Source organism: Tubulanus polymorphus, chromosome 5, assembly GCF_964204645.1.
Source record: "Tubulanus polymorphus chromosome 5, tnTubPoly1.2, whole genome shotgun sequence".
Taxonomy (NCBI): domain Eukaryota; kingdom Metazoa; phylum Nemertea; class Palaeonemertea; order Tubulaniformes; family Tubulanidae; genus Tubulanus; species Tubulanus polymorphus.
The window spans coordinates 2697926-2716905 of record NC_134029.1 but is presented as its reverse complement, the minus strand read 5'-3'; the positions used below and the strand labels follow the sequence as shown (position 1 = coordinate 2716905).

General features: G+C 38.6%; 2 protein-coding genes across 3 annotated transcripts; one reads left to right on the top strand and one right to left on the bottom strand.

The window, feature by feature from the left end:
- Positions 1 to 6234: 6234 nt before the first annotated feature.
- On the bottom strand, positions 6235 to 14445 carry LOC141905724 (TBC domain-containing protein kinase-like protein). 2 transcript variants are annotated; one of them, XM_074794713.1, is made up of 23 exons: positions 14315 to 14445; positions 13584 to 13800; positions 13022 to 13094; positions 12538 to 12726; positions 12174 to 12309; positions 12025 to 12094; positions 11894 to 11949; positions 11753 to 11814; positions 11625 to 11682; positions 11449 to 11542; positions 10681 to 10919; positions 10456 to 10508; positions 10256 to 10382; positions 9985 to 10119; positions 9484 to 9724; positions 9182 to 9265; positions 9017 to 9102; positions 8892 to 8928; positions 8510 to 8677; positions 8247 to 8416; positions 7989 to 8164; positions 7141 to 7300; positions 6235 to 7054 (listed from the first exon to the last, which is right to left on the bottom strand). In XM_074794713.1, exons 2-23 carry the CDS (start codon positions 13774 to 13776, stop codon positions 6944 to 6946), a joined length of 2718 nt encoding a protein of 905 aa, XP_074650814.1. In that variant the 5' UTR covers positions 13777 to 13800; positions 14315 to 14445; the 3' UTR covers positions 6235 to 6943. The 2 variants fall into 2 exon arrangements, with proteins under 2 accessions (XP_074650814.1, XP_074650815.1); XM_074794714.1 differs by having other exon boundaries at positions 10681 to 10913.
- Positions 14446 to 14776: 331 nt separating this feature from the next.
- LOC141905727 (proteasome subunit alpha type-4-like) lies at positions 14777 to 18031 on the top strand. The gene is made up of 9 exons (XM_074794718.1): positions 14777 to 14792; positions 15038 to 15080; positions 15973 to 16135; positions 16221 to 16298; positions 16576 to 16664; positions 16744 to 16874; positions 17205 to 17372; positions 17621 to 17726; positions 17872 to 18031. The coding sequence occupies exons 1-8, from the start codon at positions 14790 to 14792 to the stop codon at positions 17717 to 17719; spliced, it is 774 nt and encodes a 257-aa protein (XP_074650819.1). The 5' UTR covers positions 14777 to 14789; the 3' UTR covers positions 17720 to 17726; positions 17872 to 18031.
- The last annotated feature ends 949 nt before the right edge of the window (positions 18032 to 18980 follow it).

Below are 18980 nucleotides of genomic sequence, written 5' to 3'. Positions count from 1 at the left end.
ATAAATTCCACTTGAGTTGCTGAGTCCTGTAACTTCCATCACCCTGTTAAAGTATTCAAGAGTTTAGAAAGAACTTCATGGACAACTGATTGATAATCTGATTACGGGATTCCTCGACAGAATGAGGGGGTGGAATCATCAGCCTCAGTCATAAACACTTCCAGTGGCAGCAGAAGTGTGCTTTATTTTTGGTCAATGGTGTAAGATTTACTAATCTTTACAAATGATCTTGTCGCCGAGTTAATGGATCTAATAACACGAGTAACAATAATCCGAGTCCATCCCGGATCATCTGAAACCCGTGCGCTCGGAGACTCCCGCAGGATTAGTATTCAGATTACTGTTGAAGTTGATATGGCAGTAGCCAAAACATAATAGGAGGCCGGCCACCGTAAAATAGATCTTGTTACGTCTGGAAAGGTTTTTGGTTGAGTGTTCTTTTCTTCCCGTTTTGTTTCTCTCTTTCCCCCGATGGTTCCTCGGCGCCATTCTCCCTTCACTCACCGACGATATTTATTACTCTGACCGCGTGTAATATGATCATAATGACCGGCAAATTTCACGTCTAAATGAACTCGACGGTTAATTGACTTTTATTTTTATTCAATCCAACCAACCTCACCACCTAGATATAATCTATACGGCACAAAAACTGCTCTGTCTAATCAGACCAACCGGAAAAGAAAGAATGTATGCTTTGACTAATTAAAAGAAGTCCCAAAGACCTCAAGACCTCAGTCTGTATCAGAGACCACTGCAGTGGTTCTATTATGTTCAATCAGCCCATCCTCTCGCTTCATTAAGCCTCCCGTACGCGCATTCTATCCGACCACTATCCACCAGAAATTGCTTTTTTCCAATATATATTTCCCGTCTTTTGTAGTTGTAATGGCGGGGGATCGGCGGCCGGTCGTACGCTGGGTTTTTTCGTTGATACTGATAACAGCTCTGACTTATGACCTTTAAGTCATCATAACAATACGCGTATCAAGCCAAACGAGTAATTCTTCAATAAAAACTGAAATATGTCTCAGCAGACGCCTTCGCGATAGCTTTGGTATAGGATACGTACCAATTTCCAGCGCAGCACATCGATTTAATTCATAAAAAAATAACAGATCACCGCAGGAATATGAGAACTAACCCGTGGTAAGAACTGTGAGAACTATTAACTGATAGACAGGTGAATGTGCATCTAATTTGTCACAGATTTATCTGAGAATCTCTGACTCTGACCGAACGGTGATATTGACCAGTTCTATCATTAGCTAAAACCACATTGACTTATATATCATTATTCAGCGAGATATCCATTCCCTCAACTCAGCCCCCGGTCTCTCCTCCTCTTGTTGACCCCCTTCCTTCTCCGTCCGTCTTCTCGTCCTATCTATCCCCCCCCATATCCTCCCTCTGTCATCTCTTTATACTTAAACTCGCCGTGCTTCCAATTTTTTATATATTAATCATAGCCAATGCTACGACGCTTCACCAGCTACTCATTTGCGCTCGGATTTCTTATTTTCCAAATAACGACTTGACAAGATGTCCCCTCACTCGTTCGATACGATACAGTACCTTACTCACGTTGTTGTCCGTCTAATTAGCGAATATGTCGTCAGTACGTGTTAGAGACAGCGTGTATTTTACACAAACCCGTGTATGATAGCCTCCGCGATCACTGAAACAACATGTCGTCATCTCTCCTCCATCCTCCGGCTATTATACCCGGCCACTAGTACACTTCAAAGACATGTTGCAGTAATAACGATATGTTAAACGTGTTCCTGCAAAGGGTCGTACAGAGTCTCACTAATGAAGCGTTGCATAATAGTGAAATAATTAGAATTTATAAAAAAAACATTTCACAACTTTTGAATACAGAATGATTTATCGATAACTCCGTTGACCCCTTTCTGCCCAACCAACCCACGAGAAAGCCAACAGAATCTCACGACACAGTAAGTGAAGATGTTGTTCTCTACTGTGCAGTAAGAAACTGAAAGGTTATCAGACTGAAGAGGTGTGGATCCTGTCTTAAACTGTCACAGTAATTTCCTGTTCATCAAACAAATTGTTTGTTGTTTTCTATGTTTATTCGCTGAACATGCACTCACCCGTGTAATCACACTCTCAATACCGGGCACTCGCGTCTCCGTACAAATACCTATAACACAGTTGAAAGCATTTTGTTTAGATTTCTTTGTCAAATGAGATCGAAATAAGATTAGATTCTAACGATCAAAAATTACTTGCATCGCAATCATAGAATCTCTGTTTATTTACAGCAATCTCAAAGGCTGAGTGTAGAATATAGCGTCGTCAGGATTCCCAGATTTTGGTTCATTTTTTCGACAAAAGGTTTTCCATATTTTCTATAAATCTGCCATCGTACTCGAGTACCCTTCCATCATTTTACGGGTCAATTTCGTGCGTATGTTTTTTTCAAGCCATAAACCTTCTATCAATAATGGAAAGGGAATTGAATAGAAACGAACTGCTGCTGCTGCTGCTGCTGCTGCTGCTGCTGCTGCTGCTGCTGCTGCTGCTGCTGCTGCTGCTGCTGCTGCTGCTGCTGCTGCTGCTGCTGCTGCTGCTGCTGCTGCTGCTGCTGCTGCTGCTGCTGCTGCTGCTGCTGCTGCTGCTGCTGCTGCTGCTGCTGCTGCTGCTGCTGCTGCTGCTGCTGCTGCTGCTGCTGCTGCTGCTGCTGCTGCTGCTGCTGCTGCTGCTGCTGCTGCTGCTGCTGCTGCTGCTGCTGCTGCTGCTGCTGCTGCTGCTGCTGCTGCTGCTGCTGCTGCTGCTGCTGCTGCTGCTGCTGCTGCTGTTATTGCAATCTATTTGCTACATTATTGATAGTTATTGCATTATACTCTTCATATCGCTTTGGGAACGATGCGCAGTTTAAAACCAACCGATACAGGTGTCCTTCAGTATGCCGTATAAAACTCTCCCAGGGTCCTGGTTGTAAAACAAGTAAAACTTCTTATACCGTGTCATTATCCTCGTAAAACCAGGGATATGCGTATGATGTTTCGAAATTACGAAATGTAAATAAAACAATGAACATGTTAGATTGAAGGGATTGGTGCAACACCATATTAAGTCACCTTATGGCAAAATAGACCCACGCGAGGGTATGTAAAGTCGTTCTTGGTTGTCTGTTGGCTAACAGAGCATTTAGGGCCCGGTTCCGTGAGTTAAAGTTATCTAGGAGTTAAAGTAAGTTCATTTTCGATGTTTTTACTCAATAGAGTCAAAGAACTGGGGAATGGAACAAGTGCACTAATATGTAGAAGTGAGTTAAAGGGTCCTTTCATACAATGCTATGTTGAGTCTACGTACCTTAAATTACTAAGAAACGTATTTGTTAATCAAAATAAGTAAAAGACAGATTTGCCTTAAAATTTCTCTACTTAAAAAGAAAATGATTTAACTGTTGCAGCAATCCCTTCAAAATAAGAACAATATGAAATCGATCTTCGTTCATCCAAGTCAAGGAAGGTATTTATGCTTTTAAGCCTGAATATTCCAGGCATGTCTTGTACTGAAGGTTTAACTATTGGAAGGCGAGTAAATCCCCGGATTAATCCACGTTAATCGGCTTGTCTGTGCCGCTAAATACATAATTAAAACTACGTCGTTCGCGGAATTATTCATCACTGTTCGCGTAGAGCGTCAGAGCAACCATCGGGCCACCGCGTAGGACAAAAATATCTCTGTCGTCACCAGCGAAAAACCAGCGACATCAATCTTAAATTCACACTATGAATATTAACGAGTTGGCTACGCAATGTTTGCCACTTTTCATTTAGCTTTCTTTCACTTAAATCGACTTCCAGATGCTTGTATTTACTCGTGTTGTTTGAATTGTCTCGAAATCCATAAACCCTGAATTAATAAAAAGAAAACAGATCTCGCCGTCTAGTTAATTAAAACTATAGGGGCGCAGCCGTGTTTATAAGAGATTACAAAAACGGCGAAGCTTAAGATGAAAATCCGCATTAAAAAGTCTAAAATCATTCGACTTATATCCCAGTAATATACATTTATGTCATCGTTCAGCAATAGAGACAGTGTTTCATCAATGGTTATAATAGGCCTAGATTGGAGCGCGTTTCATGTTCGTGTTAATGTCTTGCTGTGCTTTTATAGTCTTCATTCAATCTGAAATAGTTTTAAAAGGATTGCTGTTAAGTTATGTAAGTCAAGTTTATTTGATATTAATAAATCAATGGAAAGTGTAACTTTTATGCAGAACGACTTATATACCGATATATGCGAGTATAAATGTCACATGTACCACCACATTATGAATGCGCGTAATGACTGAAGTGTTTCATTGAACCGTCATCAAAACGAAGTTAGGATTAAATCAATCGGTAATTTTCACATTTCTCTCCTATCCCCCAAGCCGCAGTTGTCAAATTTGCAAATTCGTCGATTTTCTCAGTTGTGCTAATCGCATTTTACCGCCACAACAAAGTGTTTGACTTGAAAATAGATTTAACTTAACGCCGCTTGATTTAATACACTGCGACGACAGCAAAAACAACCCCCGAGATCAAAAAGATTGATAGTATAACTGGATTATTCATAACAGAATAAAGATTTATAATCGTTTCTTGGAAATTTCCAGAATTAGAATTAAAATCTAATCACCGACTCCTGCGAAATTCCTGCATTTTCTTCAATAGATACTGCGATTTTTCTAAAACTAATGTTTTTCCGAATCATCTTATCCGCAAATGATCGGCAGCCATTCTAGTAATCTGCATGCCCGCTACATCGTTAATGATTCGTGAGTTTGACCGAGTAGCATGCGCGACAATATTGGATTATCTAGAGATAACGACTCCCTGTTGATGTCTTATTAGCACCATCCCTCGAGTGTCGAGTGTCCATGTGAGCAGATTATGAGGGTTTTTGGAACTGATCGCTCCTGTAATTATAGTTCAGCGCAACAAATGATTTATAAGATGTATGTATATACTCTGACCTTCACCCGGCTAGTTTGTTATTCGTGCGGTCCGTGACGTCATCAGCTCAAATAAGTTCGGCAAAATAAAGTAGAAAATACGCATAAAATGAAATATCAAATTAATGAAAACAATACAAAGAAAATGAATGGTTCAGAAATACGTATACGATATCATGATTCAGTAAACGTTGTCGTTTTTCTTTCTAGTCTTGTCCTGATTCTCATCAACTAAAAAGTTACAAGGTTCCTTACAGCAATCATAAAGTTTTGATATATACAGACACTGAGGGTCAACCGTCATCGTCGCAGTGTTGTCTGATTAAGTGAAGTCTAATTTATCTCAGCCTCGCTGTCTGAGGACATCCAGGGTTTTACCTTTAATTCGTGTTGTGAACTTCCGATTTTTCCACTCCAAGGAGAAACGCGAAGGAGGCTCCACGAGTTTACCTGAATATTAATTAGCCATATTGATTAAGGTGTAGAGGCTTCCAGAAAACGTTCGCTCAAAAATGCTCACAATCATACGACATTATAGACACCGCAGAAATAAGACACGCATATTTTTTCTTTGAACTATACCATTTATTTCGTTTGTACTGCTCAACACAGATATCGTCTAATACGGAAATTAATGTTTTAACCCGTTACTTTTTATAGATTCAGGGAAATGATTCGCGGTCGATGCACGCGAGAGCTGAGTGAAGACTGTCAGACAAAGGAAATCAAACTCACTTATCAAATATTTGTGAAGAGAATTAATGGCTTTTCGACGCAGCCTCTGTCACTTAAAGACACCGAAAGAAATACAGATGAAAATGATTTTGAGATTAACAAACTGCTCTGAATACACGGGTATCGGTTACAATACCAACGTTATAAGTAATGCGTTATCCAATCAAATTCTATAATTGAAATCTATGCAAATTGGATTGAAAGCGCCATCTGCCAGGTACTAGAAGCTATGCAAAAAGGTTTATGAAGATTTTATTTTAGACGATAGTTAATTACGAGAAGTAGTTGACCAGGCGCAGGACACGTAAAACGACGCATCATTAGTCACACTATACCGTCAAGTGCTGCCGCAATGCTCATCGTTAGCGGATTTTCTTACACTAAAAATAAGACTTCCTCTGGCAATCAAGGTTTCCAGCTTTCAAACAAGGAAGATCCTCAAAACATGTTCCAACCAAAGATAATGATTTAAAAAAACACTTAAGAACATTTTCATTTAATATAAACAGATTTTTATTATCACATGATTACACCATCAACAATTAATGCATTTTAATTCATTTCAATCAGATCAGAGTAGAAAAAAAACATGAACACGATGATGGTTGCATTATCATCATATAAACATTCAACAACTAGTTTTTTATGGATTATTTTTGCCGAGTGACCGCTTACATGTTGTGATCGTACAAAATTATATATCGTTAAGTTCCGTATAATTGCTTCATTCTATATACCAACAATCTCCTAATTTCAACAACAATAAATACAGCTACCACACAGAGCTACCCACACCCCAAAAATCTGCCTTAGGCTTAATCTGGTAAAATTCTTCAAATATCATGTATAAAGATTTACAAATGCTGAACATATCTTCACTCAAAGAATCTAATGGAGACAAGTGGTTTGTGGTTAAGTTTGATTGTGATATTCTATAAACCCAAGCAAGTGTGCAGATTCCCAAAGCGTGAAACCCTCTGTTCACAAGGGTTCGACTAAAATAAGGTTTCATTCTAACTCAAAGGCCGGTTGCAGTCATGGCTCAGATTCAAGACCAGGTCTAAGACCCTGCCCTGAGTTAACTAGTGAATCTATAATAACTTAAGACGAATTTTAAGATTCAAGCCCACTGTTAGAAGCCAGGAGTGCAACTGGGCCATGTTCACATGAGACAACTCTAGGCTTCTTCAAATCGAGCCAATCCTCTCCTCCCTGCGTTCATTCAGAGTTTACTACTTATAAATCGTGTGAAGGAACTATTAAAACGTTTGTATAAGTGAAAACATCGATTCCTTTATGCAGAATACACACTTTACTATAACCGAGTCGAACTAATTCATTCGCAAACTGAAAATCGAAAAACAACCTCATGAATTAACAATAATCTATCAATACTTGAAATTCGAAGAGATTTCATTCATTTTCAAACTTACGAAGACGGCATTCTTTCCTCGGTTTCCGATGATCACTTTAACCTGTGCTTTCATCGAGTTGAGCAAATGTACGGCGGCGCACGGGTTCAAATCTTTATCGGAATTAAATGCCGTTGAATACGGTAGGTTTATACTGTTAGGTATACAACCTCGCTGATAACTGAAATATAAAACAACTCATTCACATCAGGTGAATAACAAAGAAAATGACAATTTGCACTACTTTCAAATCCACTGATAAAAAAGATGGGTTCACTCCACTTTTAAGGGGGGGAAAAAGTATCTACCCTCCCTTGCTGAGCTACAGGCCATGATCTTAATTCAGATCAGTTTTATCTGGATTTTGATCTAAATGGGATATCATTAAATGGTCCACCTATACATAGATGCCCAGTAAAACTAGCATTTTTTATTACATTTGGGAAGATCATTATGTCGAATACTTATGACGACTTACGATTTGTTAATTTAATCGGAAATACAAATTGGGACTCAAATAGTGATAAATGATGAGGTGACTTTTACGGTGACAACCTTTTTAATGGGTTTGATCGTAAAATATGTTTAATCCAGATATTATCAGTCCTTAAAGACCCTACATTAGTCTAGTACATGAGTTTAGTAAACTGTAGACTCTACATTACTCAGAGTTTAGTAGACTGTAGACTCGACATTGCTCAGAGTTTAGTAGACTGTAGACTCTACATTACTCAGAGTTTAGTAGACTGTAGACTCTACATTACTCAGAGTTTAGTAGACTGTAGACTCTACATTACTCAGAGTTTAGTAGACTGTAGACTCTACATTACTCAGAGTTTAGTAACTACTCAATAAAACTTTTTACTTACTCATCGTGACTTCGAACATCGATCATTAATATTTTCGGACGACTAGATTTGGATTTTTTTGTGGGACTCTTCGACGCGACTGGTCCGATCAGTTCACCCAACTCGACCAGATCTTCAGCCGATATTCGAGGACATTTCTCTTCGCGTAGTTCCTCTAGAGGAACCGGTTCCATCGACTGCGAAAATAAATTCAGAAAAGAGTGAGAATTTCTAGATGAGTTAAGCCTTGATGTATTCGCATTAACTCGTGGTACTCACCAATTCATTAACCGGCAAATCGTGATAGTCCTGTGAATAGTAAGAATGACGATCTGTAGCTCCCCCTGGTGATCGTTTAGCGGGACGCGCGTACTGTCGATACGTTGAACTTTTCGGCGTGTTACAAAATATCTTAATAGAATCCTGAACGCATCTCTCGATTACGATTTCTGTAAGAATGAGAAATGCTGATAGAACACGAGACTCCTGGCATTAATCACTGACTAATAACGAAACTGAACGAATAAACGGCATTGACTTACGAGGCATATCAGAGAATAGTAAAATACATTCGTTAAACCCGTGAGACAGGAGGTTGTGCTGCAGTTTCAACTGTTCTAATATCGCTACTCCGATACACAACGGGAACGATGAATTACCCAGTAATAACGTGTCCCACAGGTGAAATATCTTGTGTAGAGGAAAAACGTCTGAAATCAAATATCAAAACAGTTGATTCACTAGGGAAAATACATAACAATCAACTCCCAATACAGAGCCCGCCTGATAACCCCACTACACTCGTCTAAAGCCAGGTTTTTGTTTAGAAGATATTTATTACTCTATTTACAGCCAAAATCATCAATCACTAATTTGGGGTTGACTAGTTTTCAGCTGAGTTGAAAGCGGAGAGAGGATACTTACGAGCATACATCGTCAGAAACCACGGTATAGCATACAGCTGTAAAACATTACAACAATATTGCCGTATTTAACAGAAACTGAATGAATTTCAGTTCATTTCATGAAAAATCTAGAGTCTGACTTACATCAGGAATGAATCCAATACCATCAAGATGTGTACTCAACTCAGGATCATGGAATGCAATCAAATGACTAAATACCGTTAAATACTCTACAAATAGAACAAAATATAGATTACATTTAATATTTCACCTTGTTGTATACGAAAAACTACGGAGTTTTTGTCGCACCTTTTATAACCAGTGAATTATCCTTCAAGAAGAATTTATTCAGGTATTTTGGAATGAACTTCGTCAGACTGGTATAGGCGAGTGCTGAAATATAAAGCCCGAGGCACCCATTTACACTTCAATAAGACAAAGACATCCACTTCTTTACACAATAATCTCACCTAACTCAGACAAACTGGAACCAATGGCAAAATTGATCTGAGAAGATTATTTCATTTTTTGAATTAGTCAGAAGTCTTAGTTTTAGCAGCACATGTCCGAGTATAAGAGGTACTACTGTAATGAATCGACTGGTTTTTTACCTTCGTTGTTGAAGTTAAGGTAAAGGAATGGCGCGCAAAGAGAATCTAATCCTTGCCAGTAAACGTATTGCGGATGACTGACGACCCACGCTTTTAGAATACGTTTGAATTTTGCGTGAGCGACCGGTGAAGATAACATTTCGTCGTACTGATGACAACGCGGAATATCAACCTCTATCTGTCTGTCTGTTGCTGTAGGTGTTTCTTTATCAATTGCGTCGTATTTTTCTTGGTAGTCGCCCTGTGTGAAAAAACAGCGATATACCACATTCATAAAACTCAAGGGTTAGTGATGGGTCATCCTCAAGTAAATTGGAGGTCAATTTCAAATATTTTGTCCTGGGAGCACAATAATCAGAGGCAATCAAAGTCCGGGGCACATGATAATTAGAGGCAATCAGCAGTGGTGAGCGCAGTATCTCCAAGAATTACTGAGATAAAACTCTTACATCTAAGGGATAAATTCTTAGGCGTAAGAAGTTTGTCTAGTAACCTATATACCTCAACTTCAAGAAGAGCAGCCCAGACAAGATTACGGACGAGTGGAGGTACATCAACTCGAGCTTCCTTCCAGATCTGTGGGCGTTTATGAGGGTAGCCGATTAACAAACGATCGTACAATATTATACGATGAAACTACAACAGAATAAAATAAACAACTCTTAATCGTTGAATTGAAATAAGTTCATCCGTGTATCAAAATGAAGTTAGATTTCAACGTTTGAAAGTACACAATGTGTTTAGATGAGTGTCGTTTTAACTGATTGAGTACCTGATATTCAATATCTTTTTCTTTGATATTAGTCGGTAGTGAAGCCGTCTCGTTAAGACTAGCTATACTCGGTGAAGTGGGCAGTCCTCCTGCGCTGTGATTACCATTATTGTGAGGTAAAAATGAACTGAAAAACAATAAAGTGGGTAAAATTCCTAAATAACATAATAATTCAACAGGGCGTTTGAATCTGTACTTACTCTTCTCCCTCTAACAGTGGGTAATACGCCGTTTCATCCAGATTTTCCAATCTCTACAGAAAAAGGCATTAAGTTCTAATCAAAGTTATTGAATTTTTCACTACAATAACACTATATACATAAATGATGATGTACAGTCAGATAAAATGTATCGGTACGAATATATAATGTAACTGTTTTTAGGATATCTCAGGTGTTTAGATTCAGAAGTAAAATGTGCGTTACCTGTCGGAGCTGTTCGAATGATAAAACCACCACTGTTTTATTATACAACGATGACTGATCTTTCACTTGTCCGAACATTTCTCCTTGTTCAACGACAAACTGAGGCATCATCGTAACCGGCGGATTCGTTTTAGTTAAACCGGCTTTCTTCAACACTGAGTTTATGTATCCACCGGATAACGTCCATAGGTAATAAACCTCGCTCATACTTCTCTCAGCTAAATGATCCACATCTGTTTCTGCAAATACACCCACTATGTACTAATGAACACTATTCCTCGCAACGAAAATTTCATTTTCAAGTAAGAGAAGCTCTCTACAATGAACACCTCTCAAGAGCATACAGTGTCCATGTACCAGTATGTCTGGGGGTCAATTGACGAGTGTAAGGATTAATTCCTGACATTCTACGTATTGTATTCTGCATATTGTATTGATATCTTTTTTATTTTTGGTCACTTGCCATATGGATTTCAACCTGTAAGGTTGTGTTGCTGTGTTGATTATGTGTGGAGATTTAAATTGTTAAAAATTAGATAGCCAAATGATACGTGAATCGTGCATCTGTGTAGGATACGATTTCTATTGATCTTCGCAATGAGTGACCACAAGATTGTGTGATGTCAAAATTCAAACTTCTCCATAGCTAACACCTTTCCACAGCGAACGTTTTGCCCAGACCCAAAGGTGTTCATTATAGAGGTTTTACTGTACAGTAACTTGTGCATTTTGATATGGAACATCACAGGTTTGCTAGAATGTTTATACCTTTCCCAAGGCTTTCCTCATCCAATACAGGCATTTCTAGGTCCAAACTGCGAGCTTGTGCGCTTAACGGTAAATAACCATTCTTATGTGGAACCTACGAAAATAAAACCGATAAAAACATCAAATTTCAAACATCTTCAAAGCGTAGTTTCTTCCAAATTGTAATCTTTACTTACATATGTTTTGCGATTTTCATTGAATATTTTTGAACAAATCAAAGTCTGAACTGTAGGTCTGAAATATATGAATTTCAGTCAGAATATAAGAATGCTAATGAAGTTTTAGCATTTCGGCTACGTCTTACCTCGTAGAAGTTGATGTTGTCAGACAAAGTGTGAAAAATTCTCTGAGATTCTTTGGCATATCCTGAAAATATCAGTCAAAATAGCACATGAAATCTTACAAACCATTGAGATTTCATCAGGAAACTAAACACTGATCATACCTTCAATTTCAATGTTAAACCATTGTCATGAAGCACTTGTTCCAATGGCTCTGAATCTACGAGTTAAAATTTGTAAAAAATGACGACTAATTTAAAGAATCAAATAGATGAGAAATAGTATCCATACTTACTCGATGTAAGGAATGAAAGCACCTTTCTTAATTTCTGTTTGACCGTTAAACTTGAATAAAGTTTTATTCCCTATGAGACATGAAAAAATTGAGACATCAGTGCGCGACAGTTATCAGACTCTTCAAAAATTCTTTAGCCATCTACTTACCAAATATGTCTCCAAAAGCACCATACCGAGAGACCAGACATCTGATTTAGGACCGATACGAGGTATTGGTTCCTCTGTATCGTGAGCCGTAGGTCGACCCATAGCTATTGTTTCAGGCGACATATATTCACATTCACTAAAATGTCAGGACAAAATAACGATATCACCGTTGATATTCAAGGGCTAGTTGCTCCAAATTCATGAGTTGTAGGAACGTAGAATGGGCAGATGGATAACTGACTTGTTGACATTGTTACTACGGTATCTATCTGAAGGGCAACTTCAACAAACTTTTGAGCAACTGTCCCTTGATCAACATTCCTAACACGTCCCAAAAACTTCATGATGTAGTATTCAAACCTACCCGATAGGAAACGCTACATCAGTCCCATGTCCTGTCATATGATATAATCCATAATTCGATAATTTCACACGACCCGTTGGATCTAATAGAATATTTTCAGGTGATAGATTACAATGTGTCAGTCCTTTTTGATGAATATAACTTAGAGCTTGTAGAACATTAAACGCAAGACCAGTCAACATTGATTCACTGAAATAATTTTAAAAAAACCACATTCAGTAAACATTTACGCTTTAAGAATAAATACTTTGAGACAGAGTCTAATGTCTTTTTCAAACTCTTTCTTAGTATATGATCCCAACTCAGGGTAAAAACTACACGTAGTTTCAACTTGACCACAGTAAGATACAAGAATGTACTGTATTTCACATAGTCTTACTCAGTATTGGTGCGTAGAATTTTACGAGGGTTTAGACCGCAATCGTACAGTGATCAAGGAGATGGTTGATCAAGTATTAGTGAAGTAGAATCCAGTATAACTTACTTGCTGTATAAACCAGATTTCATTTCAATTGCCAGATTATTATCATAATATTCGGAGACGATACTGATTCTCTCTGCAATATAATCGTACATACAACAATTAAACATAAACATATCCATCATTTGTACTAAAGTACGTACATCCTCCCTCAGCAGAGATTAGAACCTGATGGCATCGACATTAGGCAATGGCAAAAAACCTGCTTCATAAGCCCAAATGTGCAGGTTTTCAGTGCAGCTTGGATGATGTCATTAGTAGCCAATAAGAAATCATATTTTAGCCTGGGTTATTTCATTTATAGTTATCTGTGAAATTAGATTATACAACAGGTCATCAGATTGGTGCCGCAACCTGCAACTGTATCTGTGCACTGGGGCTCATTAGGTAGGGTTTCACATAGTCTGAATACCAGTCGTTGTTACCAGTTCCCTACGGTTGTTTGAGGAACGACGGCTAGGTACTAGACTAGGTTTCACACCATGGCAATGGTCAGAATCTGCCATGGTTCGTATCCCTGTCGAGGATGGTGGCAGAGTTGGAGGATAATCACAATCACACTCACCGTGTTTAGAGCGAATCAGATCCAGATAAACGCAGCAGTTCGGATGTTCGAATGTTTTTAAGTATTGAAATCTACCGAGTATTTTGATGGAATTAGGAGTCAGAGGTAAACCATTTGCTCCACATTTATCATTAGGTAAACTAGCCGCGTAGAACGTAGACACCCCGAATAGCGAATTACCAAACTTAGGCATCTTCGATTATTACATCAACTGCCTCTGAAATAGTCACATTTCATTGCAGTAATATTTAGTGGAGAAATCAAAGAAATTAGGGTAAGTTTCACGGTGCAATATGTACACGTTATGCAATATGAAAGACGTTTCACAAATCGATAGTGTCTCACGGAATAAAAGGATATATAACTTTAATCTAATATCACAAGTAAGCATCATATAAAATAGAAGTTTTAATTTTAGATTGGAAAGACGAAGTTTGTTAGTAGCTAGTGATGTCGTAGTCTGAATACCAGTCGTTGTTACGGTTCCGAACAACGGCTAGCTACTACTAGACTAGTGATGTCGTTGTGTGTATGCAGCTAGCGGCGGCCATTATCTTCTTAAACGTATCAGTAGCGAGATGTTTTTTCTCGGATTTATTGCAGATTAACCACTCAAAACACAGATAGATACAGTCATCAGTATCAATAACCTCCCCCACCCCGGCCAGAGACTGTGTGTATACCCTCGTCGGCGAGTGCCTGTGGTTTAATCACTAAACTCTAAAGTGTACCTGTTTAATCACGAATATGCACCCAATATGCGATCATTCTACTGTAATCTGGGAATTGTAAACCACTAATTAATCAACAAATGGGCAACTTTAAATTTTGACAGTTCGGAAGTGTAAAACCGATGACATTAGGACGGTAATGGATATTTCGAAAACCCGAAAACCCCTAATCGGTCCGGAATTGGACTAAGGTGCGGACTATGACTCGATGCGATCCGCGGGCGAACCCCAGCGCCGGTCGGGCAGTGATCAGATCATAGAACCGTCCGATTTGACAGTTCAGGGCGTGAGATTTTTGTACGCAGGGGTGTGTGGAGTTCCAACCCAGTCAGGCTAAAAATATTGATATTTGTTTCCCAAGTTTGCTGGGACACCAGTAGTCGGAAGTTGGCCCTTTACACATTCTACCCAGGAATTTAGTGTTTACTCTTCCGAGTCCGCCAGCCGCTTATTAGTGACGCTCAAGAAATCCAAGATGGTGGGTTTAGATTGAAATTTGCCGGCAGCAAAATTTTATACAAATCTTATCACACAGTTAATCGTTTTCCCGGTTGTAATCGATTATTCTAGCTTGAATCTGTGATGTATTGTTTATTTATAAATAATTAGAATTGATGAATTAATTTCCTGATTCGCGGTCTGAATCCGAAATCAAACATTAAAAATGCTGAATCACAAAAAAAATCAATCAAACTTATTTTATTGTGATGAATTTTTTTCCAGTCTCGCAGATATGACTCGCGTACGACTATCTTCTCTCCTGAAGGTAAGCCATCGAAATCAAAATTATTTTAGATAGTCAGAATCTAAAGTAGAGATTAAAGCCTTGCATTTTGTTCTGGGTAGAATGTATATTCGCCACACATCGTACAAAAAGGTGCGGGACCTAGAAAATTCAAGGAAAGTGTAGAGAAGAGAGTAAGAGAAAAATAGAATGAGACTCGATGCCGGGCCAGTAAACCAGTAAATTACTAGCACAGCATCGTACCACTAGACCACCAAGCTCGCTGACAGTCGGCCGAATGTTTTAACTAGATATAGCCTCACCTTACCCTAACCCTATCCCTTCCTTTACGAATAACCTCCGGAATTATTCGTACGTGTCCGTGCGAATAGCCACTTCATTTCAATTAACTTTCACCGACAATCAGATGCGTTGTTTTTCACTGGCAGATTCGCTTTATCAATGCAACGCATCTAATTGGCTAGATCACAGGGACTTGACACACAAAGTTTTTGACCCCAGTATCCTAGGTACTATATATAAAAAGTCTTCTCATATGTAGTACCTAGGATACTGGGGTCAAAAACTTTTTGTGCCAAGTCCCTGTGGGCTAGATACTTGTGGCCGCCTAGTGATCACTAGTCAGTAACCTGTCTGATTTAGTTTCACGATCGGATATTTTCACAAACCACATTGATCCGTTGGTATAAGCCCATTCGATTATAAAAAGCTTACCACCAACAATTAGGTAACTAACTAGACCAATTTCAATGTAGGATCTGCGGCCAGGGTCTGTGTTGGCATGCATCTCAGATTTTAATTCTTGAGGGTTCATACAATATTTATTTGTCATCTGTAGAATTTGACGAATTATTGATTGATTTTAATTGAATAGATCGGTCAGTGAATAGTCCTCATTTTGTTTTGTTTTTAGGTCGATTGTACCAGGTTGAATATGCGATGGAAGCTATCGGCCACGCTGGTACGTGTCTCGGTATTCTAGCTAAAGATGGCGTCGTTTTAGCTGCGGAAAGACGTAACACGAATAAACTCCTCGACGAGGTTTCCTACTCAGAAAAAATCTACAAACTTCACGAGTAAGTTTAACAATCATTCGCAATTTCCTGCGATTTATGAATTTCGAATGAAAATAATGAACTGCAAGTTTCGATTTATTTCTAGGGATATGGCTTGTAGCGTTGCAGGAATCACCTCCGACGCAAATTTCTTGATTAATGAATTGCGTTATTCTGCTCAGAGGTATGAACTTTGCGTCCGGTTTTGGGTCTCCCTTTTACAGGTCAGAAAAAATCATCAAGGAATATCAGATTCATTTTTCCCTGTGGGGAAAATTAGAGAATTCTGACTCCTCTTGAAAATCACGGATAAGTCGGAGAATTCAAATTTGTTTATATCTCATTGGCACAAGGCTCCTCTTGAAAAGAAACCGCCCTCATCGGATATTTTGCCACAATGAACACAGCTCTACAATTTTTGCTTGATCTGATCTGATATTTATGCGATGATTGTTTTGTAGGTATTTATTCTATTATGGTGAACCTCAACCCTGTGAACAGTTAGTCAGTTCTATCTGTGATTATAAACAGTTATATACACAAATCGGAGGTAATATTGCTAGGTCCTAACTGACAGAAGTTATTCGATTGGCTCATTGTTAATTGATTTATGTTTGTTTTTGTATCAGGTAAACGACCGTTCGGTGTTTCATTGTTATATATGGGTTGGGATAAACACCACGGATATCAGTTGTATCAGAGTGATCCTAGTGGAAACTACGGAGGATGGAAAGCTACTTGTATCGGTAACAATAGTGCAGTAAGTGTACATCTCTACCACTATTACCTAATTCCTCAGATCTGTGAGAAGGCCGTCAAACTCGGGGGTTCAAATTGTGGCAGCGGCAAGGTATTCTCTGTTTTCCATCAATTGGGAAAAAAGACACCTTTGACTTGCTAGTAATGTCCTGAATGGCACTGATTAGGTTAAGGGGAAAAGAAACTTCCAACCTGCTAAAAATTCCCTGAATTGTGCTCATTTGAGTACCAAAGAACTCCACCTAGCCACTATCTGCCCTGGCTACAGGTCTGAGAAAACTTGTGCTTTGTCGTTGCGATTGAGTGTGTTTATTTATTTCTATTTGTATAGGCTGCTATTTCGATGTTGAAACAGGACTATAAAGAGACAATAGAATTGAAAGATGCTTTGTTGTTGAGTTTGAAAGTTCTCAATAAAACTCTAGATATCAATAAATTATCATCAGAGAAAATGGAATTAGCGACATTGACAAGAGAAAATGGGAAAACTGTTATAAAGGTAATTGTATTTCCAGTCCCCTCTTCCTGCACCACCATCCCCACTCCACCCGTCCTATGTGCACGATTCTAAGCCTTATACAAATAGAAGAAGCGGCCAATCTAAACATCACAGCCAATCATTTATTTTGAATGACTAGACCGCTAATAGAATTCGAGTGGTTCCCGGGGCAAAAAAATGATATTCGATCAAAAATTTTTGATTTTGTTAGAACCGGTTTTCCACTGATACCTAAATTGTTATTGAAGGTTTTACCAACGAGCGAAGTTGATGAGTTATTGAAGAAGCACGAAGCAGCCGAGGCCAAGTCGGATGCTGAGAAAAAAGAAAAGAAAGATAAATCATAAAAAACCGGTAACAAAAATCACATCACTCGATTTCGTGCGCGCATGTTTTGTTTTAGATTTTGGTATCATGAAATATTTCCTTTAAGTATAAAAGTTTTATTACTTTAACTATAGTCTAATAATGAATATTGAATTTGATTTTGTCATTGTAGATAAATAGACTCTCTGAGGATTGTCTAAAGTTTGAAGATTATGAATACCAGTGACTGAAAGCTCACAGTTAGTTCACGCTGTGCTGTATTTTCTCTCTCACTTATTACATGTATATTAATTATTGTATGTATAAAAAATGTGTAAAACAAATAAAAAAACAGATCTTTCTTTCTAAATCTGATTATTAGTTATTGTGTGTCTCATTGATTATGGAAGTCTGAGTGGTGGTTTCGTGTCGTCGTATCCATCAGATAAAATGTCAACATGGTTGTCATAGATATCGATTCAAACTTCAAGAATATCAATTGATTTATAATACCGGGGATTACTTAATTCAGTTCGAAGAGACATTTTCTCGGAATCCGCCCACAAATCGGTGGACGTTTTTATGAGCACCGAGTATCATACCCGGACGTGTGTCGAGTAGGGTACCTGCTAGCCTAGTCAGTAACATGTCTGGTTTAGTTTCACGATCGGATATTTTCACAAACCACATCCGATTGGTATAAGCTCATCCGAGTGTAAATGTGTATAGTAGTGTAAATGGTGGTAAGCTATTTACCACCAATGATTAGGTAACTAAAAACTGCTTGCCGAGCAAGTACATCCGAATACGTACTCGAAAAAGATGGCGACGTTTGGGGAAACAGACTCGGAAAATGTCGCAATTCATTCGAAATCGCATCTGAAAATCTACGCCTGAGACGTACACCATCGATTGAATGAAGTCAAACTACTTTTAACTGTATATTCTTCAAACCGATCAAAGTTTCCTTCATGAAAAACGCTTTCGGTTGAATTATCAAAATATTCGCTGCCACATTAACAGCGTGATGTTCACGGTCTTGTTCAATGTGCCGCCATTTTGAAACGCCGGGTAAATAAGTTACTACGGCCGTTCAAAGTCTCTGGCAAGCAAGTATTCTGTTAGTTCTCGTTTTCTCCGCTGTGGTTATACAAATGGGCAGCACTAGACGGTCAATATCTGACTCGATATTTTCACTGCGGCGAATCCCGTCATACCATCGCATATCAGATACCTTTCATTTTCCTTATCCCGGCGGTTCAATAAGAATGACGTTCGGCTGTAAGCCATGAAAACATGAAT